We start from the raw sequence: 25,484 nt of genomic DNA on the forward strand, positions 1-25,484 counted from the left end.
ATATATCTTAAACTGGAAAAACCTAATGTGTTAACTCTTTTGGTAAGTACTTTTGGAACTCCACACTAGTCTTAGATCATTGGTTCTCAACCTGTTTCCAAGGAGCATTTATAAATGTAAGAGAGTTCTTGTCTGTAATAACTATGGATGGGGCACAGGGTATTGCTACTCCAACCTAGTGGGTCAGGATCAGGGATACTAAATGTACCATAATGTACAGGATAGTCAGACGGAACTAAGAACTGTCCCATCCAAATGAGCAATAGCACCCCTACTGAGAAACGAAGAATCCTAAATTATTTTCACATGCAGTTCATAAGCTGAGCCTCTTCTGGTACTGTGATAAGGGTGGAGGTAGGAAAAGTGTTAGTTTGGTTATACTTTGGACTGGCCTTAGTTATCTAAGATCTCTAAAACTACTCCAGGTCTATCCTCTTTAGAGCTGACCCTGATGTTGAAAACCTGGAGTCCTATCCCAGCTAAGACTAGATGGGTCTTTAGGGCAGGAACTCAGGAAAATCTGCCAAAGTCTATTGGGCTCTACAGCAGGATATGACAACTTCTTCTGGTTATACATTCTAGTAATTAACAATCTTCAGTGAAAAAGAGCCTTCAGTAGTATAAGTAAAATCACAAAGTAAATCTGCAGAAATTGATTCAATACAGTCTTAAAAATAACTCATATTCTCTATGCTTATTATTTATTCAGTCTACAGTTTCTATAAAAAGCTCTTCACCTTTCATGCCTATTTTTAATTAATACTTTGGATTCACTTCACCTTAATGTCATGATCCTCTGAAAGAACATACCTGTGATGAGGGATTCATCTACCATAGAATGTCCTTCAATAACACGCCCATCTACTGGAAATTTGCCTCCTGGAACCACTTTAATAATGTCTCCACGTTGTACAAGTTCCACATCCACTTGCTCTTCACTACATATGAGTTAAAATAAAAGGCACTATGAAAATCTGCTTTTCCTTCTGATCTTTCCATGCAGGCTTTATAGTTCACATCACGCTTGTGGCCCCATAACTGCTACCAATGGAAGTTAGAACCAACACTTAAGAACTACAATGTCAGTCAGTCCTTTTCATTGTTGGGGAATAGCTCAGTGCCTGGCACAAAGTAGCACTCTAAATACTTGCTGAATAGTCATTGAACAAATACATGAAAGCTTTAGAAATAAAGTAATAGGTTTTATTTAACAAAACAACTTATTTACACAATTTTATAAGGACAGAAATGAGAAATACAAAAGAATGAAATCTAATCAAGTCTTTAGCTCTAACTTTCAGTTTACAGGTAATAAAGGAGTTACAGAACAAGTTAAATGATTCCAGAAGGAAACAGAGACAAATCGACTGTAGGATATTTTCAGGGACAACTGACAGATGTGTCTTTAACAAGTTAAATGTATGGAGAGAGGGAGGAGCAGCAAGAAATGAGGGAGGGAGAACTGGAGAGAGGAGTTGTTCTAGATTAAAGCAAACATGTCAGGAGAAAGACAAATATTGTATGATGTGTGTGCGTGTGTACATGTGTTCAGTTGTGTTCGATTCTTTGTGACCCCATGGCCTGTAGCTTGCCAGGCTCCTCTGTGCATGGGATTCTCTGGACAAGAATAAGGGAGTAGGTAGCCATTTCCTTCTGCAGGGGATCTTCCTGACCTAGGGATCAAACCCACATCTCCTGTACTGGCTGTGCTGTGCTTATTCACTCAGTTGTGCCCAACTCCCTAGGATCTTTACCACTGCACCACAAGTTCTTATACTGTATGATATCATTTATTATATATGTGCAATCTAAAAAATACAACAAACCAGTGAATATAATAAAAAAGAATCAGATTCACAGATACAGAGAACAAACTAGGGGTTATCAGTGGGGAGAGGGAACGGTGAAGAGCAACAGAGGTAAGGGATTAAGAGGTACAAACCATTAGGTACAAAAAAACCTACAAGAATATATTGTTCAATATGGGGAATATAGCCAGTATTTTATAATAACTACAAATGACAACGTACATAACCTTTTAAATTGTGAATCACTATACTATATACTTGCAACACATAATATCATACATCAACTATAACTCAAAAATAAAAAATACATGTTAGTCAAATACAATAACACATGGACTTTGAATTCCATTTTAAACAAAGAAACTCAAAACATTTTGGAGACAACAGGAGAAATGTTAATAAGGACTGTGTATTAGACCATATTAAAGAATTATTGTTCATTTTCTTAGATGCAATATGGTATTAAATTATATAAGAATATGTCTTTTTTTAAAGATACAACAGGAATATTGGCAGTAAAACCATATGACTGGGATTTACTTTAAAATTCTACTACAACAAAAAAAAGAAAGATCACACAGATGAAGTAAAGTGTGGCAAAATGTGAATAATTGTTAAATCCTGGAGAAAGATTATGTGGGTTCATTATACCCTGGTGTGTGCCCAGTCACCAAGTCATGTTCGACTCTTTGCGACCCCATGGACTGTAGCCTCCAGGCTCCTCTGTCCATGGAATTTTCCAGGCAAGAATAGTGGAGTGGGTTGCCATTTCCTACTCCAGTGGACCTTCCCAACCCAGGGATAGAACCCATGTCTCCTTCATTGCAGGCAGATTCTTTACCACTGAGCCACCAGTGAAGCCCCACCCTTCTCTCTACTTCTGTGTATATTCAATATCTTTCCTAAAAGTTAAAAAAGAGGAGGAATAATGAAGGTAAATACCTCAAGAGGATATTATCAGAGTCAAGAGTTACAATAGTTGCTTCTGTAGCTTGTAGTGAAATTAGTTTGGCAAGAGCCTCTGATGTTTTGCCCTATAAATTAAAACACACATGTAAACAATGCTAAGGAAGAAAAAGTCTTATGTAAAATAAAGACAATCTTTAACATTTACCTAAGAGACCACTTTAGGAATGTTAATTAATTCATATCAGAAGACGTCTGACTTAGAAAATAAAAAAGTACACAAAATATAAAATATATTGTTAGGTATAATTCATAAAAATATTGTAAATTAATGAGAAAAACATCAGAACCCAATAGGTACAAAGGCAAAGGACATAAATAAGCAATTCATTTAAGAAGAAATATAATACCTGATATGTAGAATAATGTTTATTCCTGATACTAATAGAAATGAAAACTAGAGCAACTCTATGATACCATTTAATACCTATTAACTTGGCAAAAATTTAGATAGGAATCAGTGCTGATGAAGTTGTAGTAAAACTACTTACATACTCTTGATGGCAAAAATTGTTAAGATTAATAGCATGAGCCATAGAAAAATTTATGTCCTTTAGCCATATCTTTTGTAATTTATCCTAAGATATTAATTCAACAGAAATAACTATTAAACAGAATATGTTTGATGCAGGATTATCTAAAATTAAACACTGGAAACAATCTAACTTAGAACAAAAGCAGAATGGTTCAGTAAATTATAGCACAAAGACTTGAGAGAGTATTATTTAGAAATACTGAATAATTATCTAGACTGTAAAAATAGGGGAAAAACTTTAAAATGTAAAGGGTACAAAGTGGTATATATACCATATTTGCCACGCTGTAAAATATAAATGAATATGGAATAGGATTGGAAAGTTATTTCCATTATAGCATAGGACTGTGGGTGAATTTTTTTCCATCGTTATTTTAAATCTTGTGGTCACATCAGTTTTTCCATTAATAATGTGATGTAAGTAAAATGTGCTTGTCTTGTGCTTGTGTTTAGTTTGCTCAGTCGTGTCCAACTCTTTTGACCCTTTGGACTATAGCCCATCAGGCTCTTCTGTCCATGGGATTTCCCAGGCAAGAATACTGGAGTAGGTTGCTGTGCCCTCCTGCAGAGGATCTTCCTGACCCAGGGATCAAACCATTGATTATAGGCAGATTCTTTACCACTGACCCACCAGGAAGCCCTCCAAAGGAATACTTAACCTAAAATACTGCTAAAATAAGAATATTTATTTTAGTACATGGTTAACAACATAAATCAATGTATACTTCCAATAATTGGTCTAGAAAATATTATAGTCATTTATCTACCCAAGATTTTTAACAAATGTCACCCTTTTTTACTTTACCTTTGCTACATGTTCCAGCCACCGGCCTAGTGCAATAAACACAAATAGCATAGGAGGTGTGTCAAAGAAAGTAACAGGGTTCACTTTGGCTCTCTCATGCATTGCAACCAGAAGAATAACCAAAGAGTAAGCAAATGCAATGGTGGTTGCCAGCACAATCAATACATCCATATTTGCAGTTTTATGCTTCAGTGCTTTGTAGGCCTGAATATAGAAGTGCCAGCCTCCAAAAAACTGTAATACAGAAACACTGATCAGTGCTTTTTTTTTTAAAAAAGCTGAAATTCATGTTTATACCACAATAACTAAGATAAAGTATCAATGTTAACTTCCTTCGGCTTTTATCCAATCCATAAACAACCAAGGAGAATTTTTTTTTTTTTTAGCCACACCACATGGCTTGCGGGAACCTTAGTTCCCCCATCAGGGATCGAACCCAGGCCATGGAGAAATTCCCCTAGGGCTTTTTTAAAGCTGAAACAAAAGTGTTTGTAGTTTAGCAGATACATGTGTGTAGGGATTCAAATTGCTGTAAAGCCCTTGGCAGCCATCCTCTATGATTCAATGAATATTCCATAATATAAAGAAAGTCAAATGATTCTTGGATTTTTCTTTTGAAGCTAGCAAAAAACAAGAACTAGGGAAAGAATTATATTCTTTGACAACGATTCAGAATTCAACCCAATGGTACATCACAAGCTACTGGATCTGTCCACTGTTTTCATTAGAAATATAACTGAAAAGCTTATTTTTAACTAGTTAGAGAAACATAATAGGATGTTTTAAAAATCATTATTGCTTTTTATGAGGATCAGAAAAAGGAATAAATCTATTAGAAGTGTTCCACAGGAAAAATCTATCTAAAAAGAAGAGCTGAAAACATACAGAAAACAATGAACTTAAGTGCCATGGAAAAATAATAATAATAATATCAGTTATGATTATTTAATAGAATAAATAATAAATATGCTAAAATAAAATATATAATATAAAATAATTTTAATGAAAATATAAAGAAATAAAATAACATTTTATTATTATAATAACTTTAAATATGAAATTATACAGAGTGGCAGATATGAATGCCAAATTCATATCTAAATATGAATTGAACTCTTATTATTTGCTCTGTCGTTAAACAGTGTCCTTTAGGGATTAACATGAAATTCATATCTACTTTAACCCTCAGTTTAAGATTATTTTTGTAAAGCATCCAGCATAAAATGATCATACTTTTGGCCACTATTTGTCATACAGTTGAAAATAGCCTCACCTACTAGTTTTGACTAGTTTTCATTATTAACAAATATACTTGCTAACATTTCACTTGCCTGTACAGGAACACACAATAAAAAAGATAGCAAATTCATAATGGACAATCCTGGCAGGATCTGGCGCTCCAGGAACATAGAAGAATGAATGCTGATCATTTCTTCTTGACTCATGTTCTGATTATGGTGAAGACTTGCAAGATGGTGGTCCATAACCATCATATATATCATCAGTCCCATTACAGGTATACAGAAAAACAGGCTCACAAGAAAGGCCCGTCGCCATCTAATATAGAAAAGAAAGATCATTTGAGTAAACATCTAATGGTTAAAGATTCTGTGTACCATAGCGAAATATAACTTGTGACCAATTCCTACCCAGTGTAAGGATGCTACTGAAAAAATAACTGACATGCTAACAGTATGTTAAATTTGTAAATATAAATCAAAATCTGTTTTTTACTGACACTCCAAAAGTACTTACTGTCTTATTTCTCGTTTATGGTCTAGGTGGCTTGCTGACCGGTCCTTCTTGACCAAAGAAGCTTCAAAACCTAAGCTCTAAGGAAATTCATGAGAAAACAATTATTTCTCTGAATGTATAAACATTATGTACAGAAACTTTAAGCTGTGGTATTGTCATTAAGAATAATTCAAATGCAAATCACTATGGGGAATATAAAGATGAAGATGTGCTTCCTTCTCTTGCATGCTCAGTCGTGTCTGTTTTGACGCCTCAGACTGTAGCCACCAGGCTCCTCTGTCCGTGGAACTCTCCAGGCCAGAATACTGGAGTGGGTTGCTATATCCTTCTCCATTCCTTCTCTTAATTATCTTTGTTTCTAGTCTTTCATCAAAGAAATAAATGTTTCCTCAATTCTAGTTAATATCTATCCTACTATTCTCAAACTATTAATTTAATTCAAGTGTAGTTGTCCTCAGTAGAGGTTCTTCTATCAAGAAGTAACTAAAGCCTCCAATAAGTAATTTTGGAAAAAAGCAGAAATCTATTACTCAGTCAAGCTGACAGACTGTATGATGATCTAATAACGACAGAATTCAGCAGTAAAATCATAAATCTTATACTTGGACAAGCACCTACTAGTACTGATGTATATTAGTCAGTTTAATTTTACTTTTAATTTTGACATCTATCTATCCATCCATGCATCCCCGAGAGCACAGAAAACTGAATGATAGGCCATAAAAGTTAGCACCATGCTAAACATATTATTCAAGGCTTTGCATATGTAGTCTTTACTCTTGTTCTAGCAGAAATAAATAACAAGAATGAAAATTTTCCTCAATAAAATAAAGTACTGAAAGAAAATTATACCTAAAAAAGATTCATATGAACATAGACAGTAACATACACTATATTTTCAGCTGCTAGGGAAAATGCTGCCTTCTTATATTTCTTGACAGTGTAGCACAGAGAAAAGAGCAAGCATGAACACTGGAGTCAGGAAGATTAGGCTCAAATCCCTGGCATGACACTTACTAGCTTATGTGACTTCGGGGAAGTAACTTAACATTATATAACCTGAGTTTCCTCACCTACAAAATGAAGACGACAGTACTGTTGTGAGAATTAAATCAAGAGCTGAAGCTTTTCAATTTGCATAACTGGCACATAGAAGATACTCAATAATGCTAGTTTCACAAATATGTTAATGGTACTACTGTCTACATTAACAGGATCTTATCTAAATGATTAATATGCTTTTTAGGTCATTAGAACAACAATGCTACACCACACTGAAACAATACATGCTATACTTCACATGTATTACCATTTACGAGTTACTGAAGAATACAGGATGAATTTGTCACAATGAAAAAGGTTTGGTCTTCTATATTTCTTACTTTAACTAAGGTATCATTTGCTTTGAGCTAACAAACAATATAGCATCTAGCAGGATGTTTCACTTTTATAATGATTAATATGAATTTTACTCAGAAGAAATTATACTTTACTTATATTTTCTAAACATTTTAAATGACCTGAGGTTCTACTTCAAGTCTGATCCTGATTAATACTAATTCCTCCTGACAAAGTCCAAAAAATAAAAAAATAAAATGGTAACACATGCTTATTAAATTTTGAGACAATTATTACCTATAAACAAAGGAATCAGATGTTTTTCATCATTCCTTTCTGATACAAACCAGAAGTGATCTGAGAGAGTCCTGACTGGATAGGTAAGAACATGGAAATGCAAAATCTTGGCACTTACTTCAATTGTATGAATAATATCTCTGGGACCAATAATTTCTGGATCATATTTAATATGTGCTTTGTTGGTTGCCAGGGCCACAGAGCAGTAGAAGATCCCTCTGTGTTTTGTGAGGGTAGATTCTATTTTATGGACACAGGAAGCACATGTCATTCCTCTCACCTGTTAAAGACAAAGGCTTTGTTACTCAGAAATGCACTTATTTCCCTCCATTAAACGTTTTATTACTTTAAACTGAAAGAACTCCTGTAACACAGTATTAACACACAAAATCTTATCTGCACTATTAACATGCTTTAGATATGACCATTAGATCACTGTTTTTATATCACATTGAACAGATATGGTCTCAGCTACAAAAAGTTGGCTTCCCAGGTGGCGCTAGTGGTAAAAGAACCTGGTTGCCAATGCAGGAGACAAAAAAGATGCAGGTTTCATCCCTGGGTTGAGAAGATCCCCTGGAAAAGGAAATGGCATCTCACTCCAGTATTCTTGTCTGGAGAATCCCATGGATAGAGGAGCCTGGTGGGCTACAGTCCATGGGGTTGCAGAGAGCCAGACATAACTGAAATGACTTAACAACAGGTTAAACAGAAGAGGATCTCATTAAAAGTCTCCCTCTTCCTGTTACACTCAGTGATAAAGGATTTGACAACTATCACTGTTTCTTGTATTCAGTGCCTTGTTTCCCTCTAAATTTTTCTCACCCTGCTCAGTTCAGCTCAATTCAGTGACACAGTCATGTCCAACTGTTTGAGCCCCATGGACAGCAGCATGCCAGGCTACCCTGTCCATCACCATCTCCGGAAGCTTATTCAAAGTCATGTCCATCGAGTCGGTGATGCCATCCAACCATCTCATCCTCTGTTGTCCCCTTCTCCTCCTGCCTTCAATCTTTCCCAGCATCAGGGTCTTTTCAAATGAGTCAGCTCTTCCCATCAGGTGGCTAAAGTACTGGAGTTTCAGCTTCAGCATCAGTCCTTCCAATGAATATTCAGAACTCATTTCCTTTGGATGGACTGGTTGGATATCCCTGCAGTCCAAGGGACTCTCAAGAGTCTTCACCAATACCACAGTTCAAATGCATCAATTCTTTGGTGCTCAGCTGTCTCTATAGTCCAACTCTCACATCCACACATGACTATTGGAAAAACCATAGCTTTGAGTAGACGGACATTTGTTGGCAAAGTAATGTCTCTACTTTTTAATATGCTGTCTAGGTTGGTCATATCTTTTCTTCCAAGGAGCAAGTGTCTTTTAATTTCATGGGTGCAGTCACTATCTGCAGTGACTTTGGAGCCCAAGAAAATAAAGTCTCTCACCCCATCTATTTGCCCTGAAGTGATGGGACCAGATGCCATGACCTTAGTTTTCTGAATGTTGAGTTTTAAGCCAACTTTTTCTCTCTCCTCTTTCACTTTCATCAAGAGGCTCTTAAGTTCGTCTTCACTTTCTGCCATAAGGGTGGTGTGATCTGCATATCTGAGGTTATTGATATTTCCCCCAGCAATCTTGATTCCAGCTTATGCTTCATCCAGCCCAGCATTTCTGATGATGTACTCTGCATATAAGTTAAATAAGCAGGGTGACCATATACAGCCTTGATGTACTCCTTTTCCTATTTGGAACCAGTCTGTTGTTCCATGTTCAGTTCTAACAGTTGCTTCTTGACCTGCATACAGATCTCTCAGGAGGCAGGTAAGGTGGTCTGGTATTCCCATCTCTTTAAGAATTTTCCACAGTTTGTTGTGATTCACAAAGTCAAAGGCTTTAGTGTAGTCAATGAAGCAGAAGTAGATATTTTTCTGTAAATCTCTTGCTTTTTTGATGATCCAACAAATGTTGGCAATTTGATCTCTGGTTGCTCTGTCTGTTCTAAATCCAGCTTGAACATCTGGAAGTTCAGGGTTCACATACTGTTGAAGCCTGACTCAGAGAATTTTGTGCATTACTTTGCTACCATGTGAGATGAGTGCAAATGTGCAGTAGTTTGAGCATTCTTTGGCATTGTCTTTCTTTGAGATTGAAATGAAAACTGACCCTTTCCAGTCCTGTGGCCACTGCTGAGTTTTCCAAATTTGCTGGCATGTTGAGTGCAGCACTTTCACAGCATCATCTTTTAGGATTTGAAATAGCTCAACTGGAAGTCCATCACCTCCACTAGTTTTGTTCATAGTGATGCTTCCTAAGGACCCCTTGACTTCGCATACCAGGATGTCTGGCTCTAGGTGAGTGATCATACCATCGTGCATATGTGGGTTGTGAAGATCTTTTTTGTATAGTTCTTCTGTGTATTCTTGTCACCTCTTCTTAATATCTTCTGCTTCTGTTAGGTCCATACCATTTCTGTCCTTTATTGTACCCATCTTTGCATGAAATGTTCCCTTGGTATCTCTGATTTTCTTGAGGAGATCTCTAGTCTTTCCCATTCTATTGTTTTCCTCTATTTCTTTGCATTGATCGCTGAGGAAGGCTTTCTTATCTCTCCTTGCTATTCTTTGGAACTCTGCATTTAAATGGGTATATCTTTCCTTTTCTCCTTTGCTTTTCACTTCTCTTCCTTTCACAGCTATTTGTAATGACTCCTCAGACAACCATTTTGCCTTTTGCATTTCTTTTCCATGGGGATGGTCTTGATCCCTGTCTCCTCTACAATGTTACAAACCTTCATCCATAGTTCTTCAGGCACTCTGTCTATCAGATCTAATTCCTTGAATCTGTTTGTCACTTCCACTGTAAGGGATTTGATTTAGGTCATACCTGAATGGTCTAATGGTTTTCCCTACTTTCTTCAATTTAAGTCTGAATTTGGCAATAAGGAGTTCATGATTTGAGCCACAGTCTGCTCCCAGTCTTGTTTTTGGTGACTGTATAGAGATTCTCCATCTTTCTGCAAAGAATATAATCAATCTGATTTCAGTATTGACCATCTGATGATGCCCATGTGCAGAGTCTTCTCTTGTGTTGTTAGAAGACGGTGCTTGCTATGACCAGTGTGTTTTCTTGGCAAAATTCTATTAGCCTTTGCCCTGCTGCATTTTGTACTCAAAGACCAAATCTGCCTGACACTCCAAGGTATCTCTTGACTTCCTACTTTTGCATTCCAGTCCCCTATAATGAAAAGGACATCTTTTTTTGGTGTTAGTTCTACAAAATCTTGTAGGTCATCACAGAACTGTTCAACTTCAGGTTCTTCAGCATTAGTGGTTGGGGCATAGACTTAGATTACTGTGATATTGAATGGTTTGCCTTGGAAATGATTAGAGTTCATTCTACCATTTTTGAGATTGCATCCATGTACTGCATTTCCCTGATGGCACAGAGGGTAAAGTATCTGCCTGTGATGCGGGAGACCTGGATTCCATCTCTGGGTCAGGAAGAGCCCCTGGAGAAGGAAATGGCAACCTACCCCAGTATTCTTGCCTGTAGAATCCCATGGGTGGACGAGCCTGGTAGGTTACAGTCTATGGGGTCACAAAGAGTCGGACATGACTGAGTGACTTCACTTTGTTTTCTTTCACTGGATTTCGGACTCTTTTGTTGACTATGAGGGCTACTCCATTTCCTCTAAGGGATTCTTGCCCACAGTAGTAGATACAATGGCCATCTGAGTTATATTCACCCATTTCAGTCCATTTTAGTTTGCTGATTCCTAAAATGTTGATGTTCACTCTTGCCATCTCCTATTTGATCACTTTCAATTTACCTTGATTTATGGACCTTACATTCCAGGTTCCTATACAGTATTGTTCTTTACAGCATCAGAATTTACTTCCATCGCCAGTCACAATCACAACAGGGTATTGTTTTTGCTTTGGCTCCATCTCTTCATTCTTTCTGGAGTTATTTCTCCACTGTTCTCCAGTAGCATACTGGGCACCTACTGGCCTGGGAAGTTCATCTTTCTGTTTCCTATCCTTCTGCATTTTCATACTGTTCGTGGGGTTCTCAAGGCAACAATACTGAAGTGGTTTGCCATTTCCTTCTCCAGTGGACCACTCTGCTAAAGCATATGTATGTATGTAGACATGTATGTACATATATATGTATGTATGTTCATATGTATCCTCTAGTATTACTTCTAGGGAAGGTTAATAAATGACAAAAGTGTTCTACCTTTATCCAAAAACATATTTTGCCCTATGTCTTGAGTAAAGTTATACTTCATTTACACATAAATTCTATAGTGGAAGGGCAGGACTGCTGGAATGACTGTGCAAGGAGTTCAGAAAATCCTTGCCCCAAATGGCAATGATTAAACTGTGAAAGTTTAATCATTGGACAAAAGTTTCAAAAACCAACCACTGAAATACTATGAGAAATAACCAAAATGAGTATACAACAACTTACAATGTATTTATTCAAGAATATCTACTAAAAGAACATCATCAGTAGTAGAGGAAGGATTTCTGAAAATTCTCCCCTCCCTAAAAGCAATGAGAAAATCTGCAAAAGTTGTCACCACCAACTATTTCAGAAGTTAGAAAGTTGGTGGGAATGAAAATTGCTGCAGCCACTATGGAAAACAGGATGGATCTTCCTCAAAAACTAAAAATACAACTACCATATGATCCAGCGATTCCACTTTTGGGCACAAATCCAAAGAAAGCAAAAATACTAGTTCACAAAGATACATCTCAATGTTCACAGCAGCATTATTTACAATAGTCAAGATAGGGAAGCAACCTAAGTTCCATCAGTAGATGAATGGATGAAGAAGATGTTGTATGTATGTATATGTGTGTGTGTGTATATATATATATATATACGCACACAGGAGAATACTACTCAACCACAAAAAGAATGAAAATTTGCCATTTGCAACAGCATGAATGGAGTTGGAGGGTATCATGCTTAGAAAAATAAGTCATATAGAGAAAGATGAATACTGTATCTTATCATGTATATGTGGAATCTAAAAAATAAAACAAATGAATATAATGAACAGGAACAGACTCATAGAGAACAAACTAGTGGTTATCAATGGGGAGAAAGTAGGGAAGAGGGACAATATAGGGGTAGGGATTAAAAGGTACAAACTACTATGTACAAAATAAGCTACAAGGATATATTGTACAGCATAGGATATAGAGCCAATATTTTACTATAACTTTAAACAGAATATAATCTCTAAGAATTCTGAATCACTATGCTGTATACCTGAAACTAATATAATATTGTAACTCAACTACACCTCAATTTTAAAAAACTGATTAAAAAAGAAATTTGGAAATTAAAAGCTTACAGCAATGCAGGAAGCATTTATTCAAGACAATCAGATAAATTCCAGTAAAAGAGTAAGCTATGTGGCATTACAATTTGCTGTATTCCCATCCCCTCTCCTCCAGCTCGGTGGTAGCTATGAAGATCAACAGGCCACAATCATGGTGAAAAACAGCATCAGGGAAGCCACCAGAGAGAAAAAAAAAAAGGACTGGCATGTCTTCAAAGTCTCATTCCCATAGAACTGCCATTATTTGACCTGTCTGATGGTTCTCTGAAATATTCCACTTGCAAAGCTGTCTGTCTGTCCCCAACGATAGTGCATACAAAAAGCCTTTTCCCCAGAAGAATTTGTCAAAACAACTAGGGGAAATTATTTAACCTTATGGCTGCCTGAGCCAATGGATAACAGCAGGGTAAAACAATAGACTAACAAAAGACCCTAAAAGGGAAAAAGCTGGGAAGGAAGATGTCCATAAGAGTTCCAGCACATTCTTAGGAATCTAGAAGACCATGCACATGAATAAGGCTATGCACATGTCCAGGGCTGTGTGTATCTTCAGAAAAGAACTGAAAGAGCCCTAAGTTCTCACCGCAGGCTGACCTTTAGGCTCTGTAGAAGCAAGAATTGAAGGTTAAGGCGAAACTGACAACGGCTTGGCTGAGTGTTCAAGGCCTGCCTCAACATTTACAAAGACCTCTTTAGCAAAGGCTTGGATACTTTTTTTTTCTTTTTTTTTTAATTCATTGATTTTTTTTAATTGAAGGTAATTGCTTTACAGAATTTTGTTGATTTCTGTCAAACCTCAACATGAATCAGCCATAGGTACACATATATACCTATATGTCAGCTCCCTCTTGAACCTCCATCCCATCTCCCTCCCCATCCCACCCCTCTAGGTTGATACAGAAACCCTGTTTGAGTCCCCTAAGACATACAGCAAATTCCCATTGGCTATCTATTTTACATACAGTAATGTAAGCTTCCATGTTACTCTCTCCATACATCTCACCCTCTCTCCTCCCCTCTCCCCATGTCAATAAGTCTGTTCTCTATGTCTGTTTCTCCATTGCTGCCCTGCAAGTAAAATCTTCAGTACCACCTCTCTAGATTCCATATGTATGCATTAGTATATGCTATTTATTTTTCTCTTTCTGACTTATTTCACTCTGTATAATAGGCTCTAGGTTCATCCACCTCATTAGAACTAACTTAAATACATTCCTTTTTATGGCTGAGTAATATTCCATTGCGTATATGTGCCATAACTTCTTTATCCATTCATCTGTTGATGGACATCTAGGTTGCTTCCATGTTCTAGTTATTGTAAACAGTGCTGCAATGAACATTGGGGTATAAGTGGTTTTTCAATTTTGGTTTCCTCAGGGTATATGCCTAGGAGTGGGATCACTGCATCATATGGTGGTTTTATTCCTAAGGACTGGGATACTTACTGGTTCCAGATATTTAAGGAAATCACTGTGGAATTGTTAGCTGACTACTGAGATAACCAAACAGAGACTTCAGTGGACACACAGAACAGAGAACACTGACTTTATATAATCAGCTCAGAAATCACTGAACAAACAGTAACAATGACAAATAACAACAAACAACAAGCCATAAGGCTAACAGCCAATCTTTCAACAGAAACTCTGCAGGCCAGAAAGGAGTGACAGGATATACTTAAAGTGATGAAAGGAAAAAAATCTACAATCAAGATTACTCTACCCAGCAAGAATCTCATTCAGATTCGAAGGAGAAATCAAAAGCTCTGCAGACAAGCAAAAGCTAAGAGAATTCAGCAGCACCAATCCAGCTCTTCAACAAATGATAAAGGCCCTTCTCTAGACAGGAAACGCAGAAAAGGCCTATAAAATCAAATCCAAAACAATAAAATAAATGTTAACAGTATCATACTTATCAATAATCACCTTGATATAAATGGATTAAATGCTCTAACCAAAAGACAAAGACTGGCCAAATGTATACAAAAACAAAATCCCTATATATATATACTGTCTACCAGAGACTCACCTCAAACCTAGGGACAAATACAAACTGAAAGTGAGGGGCTGAAAAAGCTATTTCATGCAGACAGAGATCAAAAGAAAGTAGGAGTAACAATAGTCATATCAGATTCATGCAGACAGTGATCAAAAGAAAGTGGGAGTAACAATAGTCATAAAATAGGCTTTAAAATAAAGACCATCATAAGAGACAAAGAAGTGAAGTGGAAGTCTCTTAGTCATGTCTGACTCTTTGCAACTCCATGGATGATACAGTTCATGGAATTCTCTAGGCCAGAATACTGGAGTGGGTAGCCTTTCCCTTCTCCAAGGGATCTTCCCAACCCAGGGATCAAAGCCAGGTCTCTCACATTGCAGGCAGACTCTTTACCAGTTGAGCCACAAGGGAAGCCCAAGAATACTGGAGTGGATAGCCAATCCCTTCTCCAGCAGATTTTCCTGACCCAAGAATTGAACCAGGGTCTCCTGCATTGCAGGCAGATTCTTTACCAACTAAGCTATCAGGGAAGCCCTAAGGATACTTCCCTGGTGGCTCAGACGGTAAAGCGTCTGCCTATGATGTGGGTGACTGGGTTCAATCCCTGGGTCAGGAAGATCTCCTGGAGAAGGAAATGGCAACCCACTCCAGTATTCTTGCCTGGAAAATCCCATGGACAGAGGAACTTAGCAGGCTACAGTCCATGGGGTCGTGAAGAGTTGGACACGACTGAGTGACTTCACTTTCATTTTCAAGGATACTACATAATGATCAAAGGATCAATCCAAGAGGATATAACAATTATTAATATATATGCACCCAACATAGGAGTACCTCAACACACAAGGCAAATCCTAACTACTGTTAAAGGGGAAATTGACAGTAACACAATAATAGTGGGGGACTTTAATTCCCCACTCACACCAATGGACAGGTCATCCAGACCAAAAATTGATAAGGAAACACAAGTTTTAAATGATACATTGGACCAGTTGGACCTAATTGATATCAACAGGGCATTTCACCCCCAAACAATGGATTTCACCTTTTCTCAGGTGCACATGAAACACTCTCCAGGATAGATCACATCCTGGACCACAAATCAAGCCTTTGTAAATTTTTTAAAAACTGAAGTCATTTCAAGCACCTTTTCTGATCACAATGCTGTAAGATTAAAAATCAACTACAGGGAAAAACTATAAAAAATACAAACATATGGAGGCTAAATAACATGCTTCTTAACAACCAACAGATCACTGAAGAAATCAAAAAGGAAATTAAAATATGCCTAGAAATAAATGACAATGTAAACACAACAACCCCAAACCTATGGGATTCAGTACAAGCAGTGCTAAGAGGGAAGTTCATAGCAGTACAAACCTACTTCAGGAAACAAGAGAGACATCAAATACACAACCTAACCTAACACCAAAAGCAACTAGAAAAAGATTTAAATAAAACCCACCAAAGTTAGAAGAAGGAAAGATATCATAAAGATCAGAGCAGAAATAAATGAAAAAGAAATGAAGAAGACCATAGCAAAGATCAATAAAACTAAAAGCTGGTTCTTTGAGAAGATAAACAAAATAGATAAACCATTAGCAAAATTCATCAAGTAAAAAGGGGAGAAGACTCAAATCAGTAAAATTAGAAATGAAAAAGGAGATGTTACAACAGACAACAAAGAAATACAAAAGATCATAAGAGACTACTATGAGCAACCATATGCCAATAAAATGGACAACTTCAAAGAAATGGACAAATTCTTGGAAAAATATAACCTTCCAAAACTGAACCAGGAAGAAATGGAAAATTTGAACAGACCAATCACAAGCACAGAAATTGAAACTATAATGAAAAATCTTCCAACAAACAAAAGCCTAGGACCAGATGGCTTCACAGGTGAATTCTACCAAAAATTTACAGAAGAGCTAACACCTATCCTACTCAAACTCTTCCAGGAAACTGCAGAGGAAGGCAAACTCCCAAACTCATTCTATGAGGCCACCATCACCTTAATACCAAAACAAGACAAAGATGCCACAAAAAAAGAAAACTACAGGCCAATATCACTGATGAACATAGATGCAAAAATCCTCAACAAAATTCTAGCAAACAGAATCCAATAACATTAAAAAGACCATACATCATAATCAGGTGGGCTTTATTCCAGGAATGCAAGGATTCTTCAATATATGAAAATCAATCAATGTGATACATTGATTGATATATAAACAAAGTAAAAGATAAAAACCATATGATTGTTTCAACAGATGCAGAGAAAGTCTTTGAAAAAATCCAACAGCCATTTATGATAAAAACTCTCCAGAAAGTAGACACAGAAGGAACATACCTCAACATAATAAAAGCCACATACAACAAATTCATAGCAAACATTATCCTCAGGGGCAAAAAACTGAAAGCATTTCCTCTAAAACCAGGAACAAGACAAGGGTGCCTACTCTTAACATTACTTGCCTTTTGACTTTGTTTATGATGTTTTTCTCCAAACATGAAATTTTTATGTACCTGAATTTATCAATCTTGTCTTTTATGGATTTTATATGACACTTAAAAAGACTCTTCCTACTCTAGTATTATATTTTAAATGTTAAATTAGGTGTTATCATTGGGAAAAGCTAGGTAGAGGCTACAAGGAAATCCTCTGCACTATTTTTGCAACTTCTTTGTGATTTTAAAATTGTTTCCACAATGGACTGATGGACTAATGTATGATAAAACAAATAGAGTAAAATGTTAATTGTAGAATACATGCAGTGTGTTTAAGAGTGTTCAACTGCACAATTCTTTTGACTTTTCCAATGTCTGAGATTTTTATAATAAAATATTGAAAAAAACTATGTCTTCTAGTAATTTCATGGTTCCATTTTTTACATTCAAATTTTTGTCTGAGCTGGAACTTACTTTGGTACAAGGTTAAATTTTTTGTTTTAATTATTTAAGTTATACAAATAAAATATTTTCTGGGTTGGCGAAAATGTCATTTTAAACCAATATACCTTATACCTAGCTTTATGACTTTATTTATAAAATTTAAGTCTTTAATGCATCTAGAATTTATTCTTTTACATGCTACTAGGTAGGAATCATACTATATTTTTAAAGTTAATTTTCATTTACTCATTCAAACCCAATTCCTGTTTATTGGTTCTTAATAGAGATGATGATTATCTTTTACATTCTGCACTTGAAGGTCACCATTATCAATATCTTTCCAGTTTCCTTCATTTTCACTTTATGTTTTACTTTCTCAACATTTTAATTATTTCTGGATCTTTTTTCTGAATTCTTGCCAAGTTTTTCCTGTTAATTCTATTAATCACACAAACTTCTTACTTACAACAAGTTCCAAAACACCATCTCCTTCATCAGCATTTTCTATCACAATGGCTCCAAATCCAAGCTCTCGGATTAACTCGGCTATCACTGGGGGTTGTATGACAGCAGGGTTATACCTCACTTCTGCCTTGCCAGCCATCAGAGCCACAAGTACAGAATATATTCCTAGGAATATTGATAAGAAAAACAAGTCAAATAACATTTCTCATAAAAAGAGTAATCTTTTAAAAAAATATTTATTTATTTCACTGTGCCAGGTTTTAGTTGCAGCATGTGGGGTCTAATTCCCTCACCGGGAATTGAACCCAAGTCACCTGAATCTACAGCATGGAGTGTTAGCCACTGGCCCACCAGGGAAGTTCCCAAGAATAATTTTATAATAGTCTTCTTTTCATTTAACTGTGAAAGGGTTAAGTGAATCTGGAAAAATTTATTTCTTTACTTTTATACAATCTTGAATCCAAATAAAACTATTTGAAAACTAGGCCTCATTTTAAAAAAATTTTTATTATGGAAAATTTCAAATACACACACACACTCAAGAGAGAACAACATAATAAACTCAATGTACCCATTTCTCAGCTTCAATAACTATCAGTAATACTGGGCTGCTCAGGAAAAGGCAATGGCACCCCACTCCAGTACTCTTGCCTGGGAAATCCCATGGAGGGAGGAGCCTGGTAGGCTGCAGTCCATGGGGTCGCTAAGAGTCGGACACGAATGAGCGACTTCACTCTCACTTTTCACTTTCCTGCATTGGAGAAGGAAATGGCAACCCACTCCAGTGTTCTTGCCTGGAGAATCCCAGGGACAGGGGAGCCTGGTGGGCTGCCGTCTATGGGGTCGCACAGAGTCGGACATGACTGAAGTGACTTAGCAACAGCAGCAGCAGCTCAGGTTTCATATATATTCCTACCCACTCATCCCTACCCTCTACCCTGATTATTCTGAAGCAAATCCCAGATATCATATAATATGTAAAATTTTAAATATGTATCTCTAAAAGATAAAACTCCTTTCTTTGGACTTCCCTGGTGGTCCAGTGGTTAAGAATCCACTTGCCAATGCAGAGGATATGGGTTCAATCCCTGATCCACAAGGATCCCATATGCTACAGGGCAACTAAGCCCATGTACCACAACTACTGAGCCTGCGAGCCTCACTACTGAAGCCTGTGTGCCTAGAGCTCGTGCTTCACAACAAGAGAGGCCACCACAATGAGAAGCCCTCACATTGCAACTAGAGAGTAGCCCCGCTCACCACAACTAGAGAAAGTCCACACACAGCAAAAAATGAAAACCCAGCACAGTCAAAATAAATAAATAACCTTTTAAAAAAGACTTTTTTCTTTTAAAAAATAATAATACCATTATCAAACCTAAAATAATTATTCAATACCATCAAACATCCAGGCAATATTCACATTTCCACAACTGTCTTAGAACTGTTTGAATTGTGATCCAAGTATAAAGTATTTTTAGGAAATGAATATAAAGTATTTTTAGAAACCTGTAAGACAGAGTCCTAGAGAAAAGAACTCATTTACTTAGGAAATCAATGTAATTGTAGCAAAAAATCTAAGAATATACCAACATACACATTATAATATTATCAAATAACAGTCATTTCTCTCTCAAATTGTATTGCCTGACACACACTAATCAAAAATGCTCTTATCCCCCCCCCCCCAAAAAAAAAGTGCCACACGACTTAACAAAGCAGTTCATTTTATGGCAGTCATGCTGTTCTCTGGTATCAGTATTTTGTTAACAACCACTCCACTTCTCTAGGTCAGCTATTGCTGTCACTTCCAGGAAGAAAATTAATAACATGCAGCAGAAATGGCAGTTCTTTCTAGGAATCTGTGGCACTTGGTTGCTACCTGACAGGGAATAGGAATCAACAGTCCATAGGTCAGCTCCAGGGTTTGATAAAAAGAAAAAAATATCCAAATACTAATTTAATAATAGTTTTTAATATGAAAATAAACTATCTAATATAATCTAAGCTTTCTATATGAAATTGGTTACCAAAAAAAGTACTCTTTTCTTTGGAGAAAAAAGGTAGTTATACACTGGGCTTTGTGAGTACCAAATAATTCAGAGGATTGGATCATAGGAAAGTATTGGTGATAAGATAAGGGTATAAGGAAAGAAAAAAAATCTTTTCACTTCAGTTGGATGTAATCTACAGCCAAAAAGAAACAGAAAAATCTGTTTTTTCAAGTTTCAAAAACATTTTATACTTATATAAATTATGGACAATTTTTAAAATTTTTACTTCAAAATATAATTAGAACTTTTTTCTATTCTCTTTGCTACCTGAGTACCAAACCTATGACTTCAGGCTCATTAAATTATGGACAATTTTTAAAATTTTTACTTCAAAATATAATTAGAACTTTTTTCTATTCATTTTTAAAAATATAATTCAGGTGAAACTAAGGGAAGACCAGTGCCACTTAATTAAAAAAAACAGAAGTGAATATAGGTAGACTGTGAATGTTGACCCCAGCTAGGCCAAAGATATTTCTAACTAGGTTAAAAGGTGGTAAAGGAGCAGTAGAAAGTAATTGGGACAATCAGTTTTAGGGATTAAAAAAAAATCTGTAATTGTTATCTGTAGTAGTCAGTGCTTGTCTCATGAGAAAGGCTATATCTGAACTGCTCCTAAAATAGTTGATTCTAAAGTTAAACAAGCCCCTTGGAAACTTCTTTTTTATTTCATTTTCTTGCGACCTTCCTCCTGTTCTTCTTAATCACTCAAACAAAGTATAATATAGCCCAGACTGCATTCTAATTAGATATAATGCAAGATGAAATGAAGGATGTAGAAATGACAGAATGTGGACAAGGTAATATTGAACTTAAGATGGTTCTCGTATATAACAATACATTTTGTTACCATAATGTTCTGATCTTTACATATAAGGTGAGTCTACTAGCCATAGGTCTGTATTATTACTCTACATACATTATTTCCCCAATAGTGATGATAAGCTTATACTAATCATATTTATTCAGCCCTCGTGACTATCAGTAAGATACCTAGGGCTAGGGCTACCTGAGTACCAAACCTATGACTTCAGGCTCATTAAACATAATCACCTATCTCTATGGTTAACAAATCTATCTCTATGGTTAACAAATCTTCACTATGCTGTGAAGTCCATTAATGTGAGTGCAAAATTAAAAGCTAAAACATCTGAGTGTGACTAAATAAAAAAATGTATTGCAGATTTTCTAAGAATTTGTAACCCAAAATGAAAACTTGTACACAATATTGAGTAACTTTTGAACACTTTTACTGCAAGCAAAGATCACTGATCAAACTGCTGGAAGAGAACAATTCTAAAACTTGGCTTTGGTCCAGTGCTTGCCCTGGGTATAGTAATACTGAAACTCTGAAACTTACAGATTCTAGCTGTTAGTTTTAAGCATAGCTTTATCAGAAAATTTAGTTTCTTAAAATCCACTGCAGACAAGGTCCATAAAGGATAGTAATCTTATGTATTTCCTTCTGCTGCTGCTGCTGCTAAGTCGCTTCAGTCGTGTCCAACTCTTTGCGATCCCATAGACCGCAGCCCACCAGGCTCCCCCATCCCTGGGATTCTCCAGGCAAGAACACTGGAGTGGGTTGCCATTTCCTTCTCCAATGCAGGAATGTGAAAAGTTAAAGTGAAGTCGCTCAGTTGTGTCTGACTCTTAGCGACCCCATGGACTGCAGCCTACCAGGCTCCTCCATCCATGGGATTTCCCAGGCAAGAGTACTGGAGTGGGATGTCATTGCCTTCTCCTTTCCTTATGCTATTTGACTACAAATTTCACTGATATTAAAGTGCAGCCATGAGATAAATGAGACAAGAACTATATCTAAGGAAACAAAAACACTAACAAAAACTGGCTATCAGGAAGTCAAGGTTGTCTTGTAAATCACTGATAGTCTTTATGAGGCCTTGGCAAGAATCATAAACATGGTTACAAAACACATAAGAGGACAAAAAGGACAAAGTTCTCAAATTAGTACATAAAATAGCAAGTTTTAAGAGTGTCTTACCTTCTTCTCGTCTTAAATTCCGTTCAATGTTTGCTACACAGGAAGCACAAGTCATACCAGTGATCTGTATATAACACTTAGATGAAGTCTTTGGCTCCTCCTTGTCATGAGTTGGTGTCATCATTTTGGTGTGAAATTCATTAGTTGAGGTCAAAAGTGGCATTTCTGATGAGGACTGAGCTATTACAACCAATGGCTCACTTGTATCTGGTGGACAGGGAAAGATTCTTTTCATTTGAGGTATTCTCCAGTTGCATCCTCGTCACTTATCACAATCCACACCTCCTAGCACTGTCAACGCTGTTGCAGCTGCTGCTGCTAAGTCGCTTCAGTCGTGTCCGACTCTGTGTGACCCCACAGACAGCAGCCTACCAGGCTCCTCTGTCCCTGGGATTCTCCAGGCAAGAATACTGGAGTGGGTTGCCATTTCCTTCTCCAGGCACTGTCAATCCATTCCTTTAAAACTGTCATGGACCTAGCCCTGTGCAAAGCTATCTTTACACTTTCCAGGAAGTGACTTCCAAGTTCAACACTGCCCATCCCAATTCTTGGGAAAATCAGAACTAGCTTAATAAACAGAACTTTTTATCAAGATCTTCAAGCCCATTATCTCTACCCCAAACTCCAGTAGACAGTGGTTTATTAATAGAAAGCTCTTAGTTTTATAATGAATTTCTATCATTATGTTAATGATTTACATACTGGCAGTAAAGCAATTTGTGTAAGTGGGACAAAAAGCAATCTGCAAAACAGCAATGCAGTACAATGTCATTTAAAAATTGTTAGAGTGCATAGATGAGAACATGCATAAGGAAGCCTAGGAGGGTACATACCAAACTACTAGTAGAGGCTATTTCTGGGGAATGAGGTTATGGCAGGAATAGAATAACAGAAAGATGAACAAATTTCCTCTATAGACATTGCTGTATGTTCGAATTTTAACAATAATACATAGTGTTTTTTAAATTAAAATGTCTTTGGTGGAAAATGGAAGAAGAGGCAAGGAGTAAGTCAGCAATAATCTTCATTTTTCACAAAGTATTCAGAGAATTTTTCTGTAGAATGTTTATGGACTGTGAAACAGTGGAAAGCAACTGTCATCCCAGAAGCTCCCCTGCAGTCTTAGTGGAGACTTAATTTATCCATTTCAGTATTAATTACCTCCCAAGAAGGGAGAAAGTATTCTTTTTAGGACATCCATGTACCTGCAAAAAAAGCTAAAGATTTTCAACTCTACTGCAGAGATAAGGAGGAAAAGAAGTGATGTGGAAATTTCCACTAACGTGTTACTTCTTTCCCTTGGGCAAAAAACTGATTCAAGTCTATTTGGCTAGTCCACAGAGGAAATCCTGCATAGCAGAGCTAGTTTTTAGGATACTGAAAAAAGGCATCTTTTGAAGAAACTTTAACAAAAGCCTGACCACTTCCATAACAAAAGCCTGACTTCTCAAATCAGTTATAATAAAGGCTCTTAAATTTTGACATACAGTCACGTGGGGGATCTTGTTAAAATGCAGATTCTGATTCAGTACATTGAGGGTGAGGCCTGAAATTCTGTTCCAATAAGCTTCCAAGTGATGGCAGTATTGCCAGTCTGGGTATAGCAAAGGACACTTTGAATAGCAAAGGATGAGATTCTCCTAATTCCAAAATTAGACAGTCTCTGATCTTATATGTGAATCAATTCAGAAAATGATATTCATTCAGATTATGAGAGCATTATTTAGAACAAAGAGGATAAAATTTACCAAACAGTACCAAAAATTCAAAAAGGAGGCTCATCTGCCCAAAGGAAATAGCTTTGGCTTGGGGGAAAAAAAACATTATTTTAGTCTAGCCAGGAGCTTATTCATTCTATCATAATTATTATGAAGATTTAAAATTCTGAACTTAGTGAAAAGAAAGATTATATTACCAATTACTTTAAGTCTTATTCCAGAGTAATTTAGTTATTTCAGGTACCAGAAGTAACCAAAACATCTGCAATTCACACTCTAGAAGTACAGTACTGAGTTAAAATAAGTCATAGAGGTAACCCCTTTTAGTTACAATGGCATGATTTCTCAACAAAGATTCACAAAATTGTGACCTTTATCCCAGTGAATGTGGCAAGAAGAGCAAATGCTTCCATCTTCCACAGAAGCAGTACAGGTGTTAAAAAGCCAGAGTAAATTAAATGGCTAGTTTCTTTAAATTGGCTTTTCTATAAACTGAAGCAACACTGCTACTGCTGCTGCTGCTGCTGCTAAGTCGCTTCAGTCGTGTCCGACTCTGTGCGACCCCATAGATGGCAGCCCACCAGGCTCCCCCGTCCCTGGGATTCTCCAGGCAAGAACACTGGAGTGGGTCGCCATTGCCTTCTCCAGTAGCAACACTACTTATGCATAAATTAATTCAAAAGAAGACTGACTCTCCTGCATGTGAGGCAACAATCAGAAAAGAATCCAAAAATTTCAAGAAAGGGTTTCCAGTCTGATCCTCAAAACTGGTAGGTTTAGTCTAAAGTAATATGAATAAATATATAATCAGAAAACGGCTTAAAAACAACTATGTTTATGTTTAACTATAAACATCATGTCTGCAACTTACTCTCAAATGATTCAGAAAAAGATAGATACGTGTGTGTGTACTGTGTGTTTGAATATATATCTGTTGATAGAGAAAAAGAATGATAAAACAAATGTGGCAACAGTATTAACAATGGAATCCGAGTAAAATTGGTAAACAGGAATTCTTTGTACTGTTCTTGCAGTTTTTCTGTAAGTTTGAAATTAAAGATGAAAAAGTTACAAAAAAGGAAAAGGAATTTAATCGAGTATTTCGTTTGCTTTAATTGGTTAGTGAAGACAACTTCATATATTATATATCTTTTTATGATAATGATGATATTGGTGGTCATGATAAAAAGTACCTCCTATATTTCTCACTATTTCCTTTATTACCATTTATGGTCCACCCAGGACTGGTATGACATGAGGGTGAAATGCAATGATCCCTCTAAGTCTATAGGAACAGGTTTCAGGGTGGTAGACTATGAAACCTGGACCAGCATTGACACTAGCATTCAGAAAATGGGCAGCCACAATTCTGGTGGCATCTTAAACTCTGATTGATCTATAGCAGAAACACACAATGCAGTCAATTGATATCAACTTTTTACCCCAATAATATGGGTTACTGTAGTCACAATTCATAAGTTATTTTATGGTCACAAT

General features: G+C 36.6%; 1 protein-coding gene across 4 annotated transcripts in view; it reads right to left on the reverse strand.

Moving 5' to 3' along the window:
• The window catches only part of ATP7A (ATPase copper transporting alpha), a 140,776-nt gene that overhangs the window by 26,166 nt on the left and 89,126 nt on the right, over positions 1-25,484 (reverse strand). For 3 of the 4 annotated variants that reach the window (XM_061137116.1, XM_061137114.1, XM_061137115.1), the window contains 8 exons: positions 22,270-22,476; positions 18,215-18,378; positions 7,623-7,784; positions 5,870-5,946; positions 5,446-5,671; positions 4,115-4,348; positions 2,751-2,842; positions 811-938 (listed from right to left, as the gene is read on the reverse strand). In XM_061137116.1, coding sequence (XP_060993099.1) covers positions 811-938; positions 2,751-2,842; positions 4,115-4,348; positions 5,446-5,671; positions 5,870-5,946; positions 7,623-7,784; positions 18,215-18,378; positions 22,270-22,476 — 1,290 coding nt within the window. The remainder of the gene's footprint in view (positions 1-810; positions 939-2,750; positions 2,843-4,114; positions 4,349-5,445; positions 5,672-5,869; positions 5,947-7,622; positions 7,785-18,214; positions 18,379-22,269; positions 22,477-25,484) is intronic. The other variant, XM_061137117.1, reaches the window with a different exon arrangement.

The sequence above is a fragment of the Dama dama genome, chromosome X (assembly GCF_033118175.1).
Source record: "Dama dama isolate Ldn47 chromosome X, ASM3311817v1, whole genome shotgun sequence".
Lineage (NCBI taxonomy): Eukaryota > Metazoa > Chordata > Mammalia > Artiodactyla > Cervidae > Dama > Dama dama.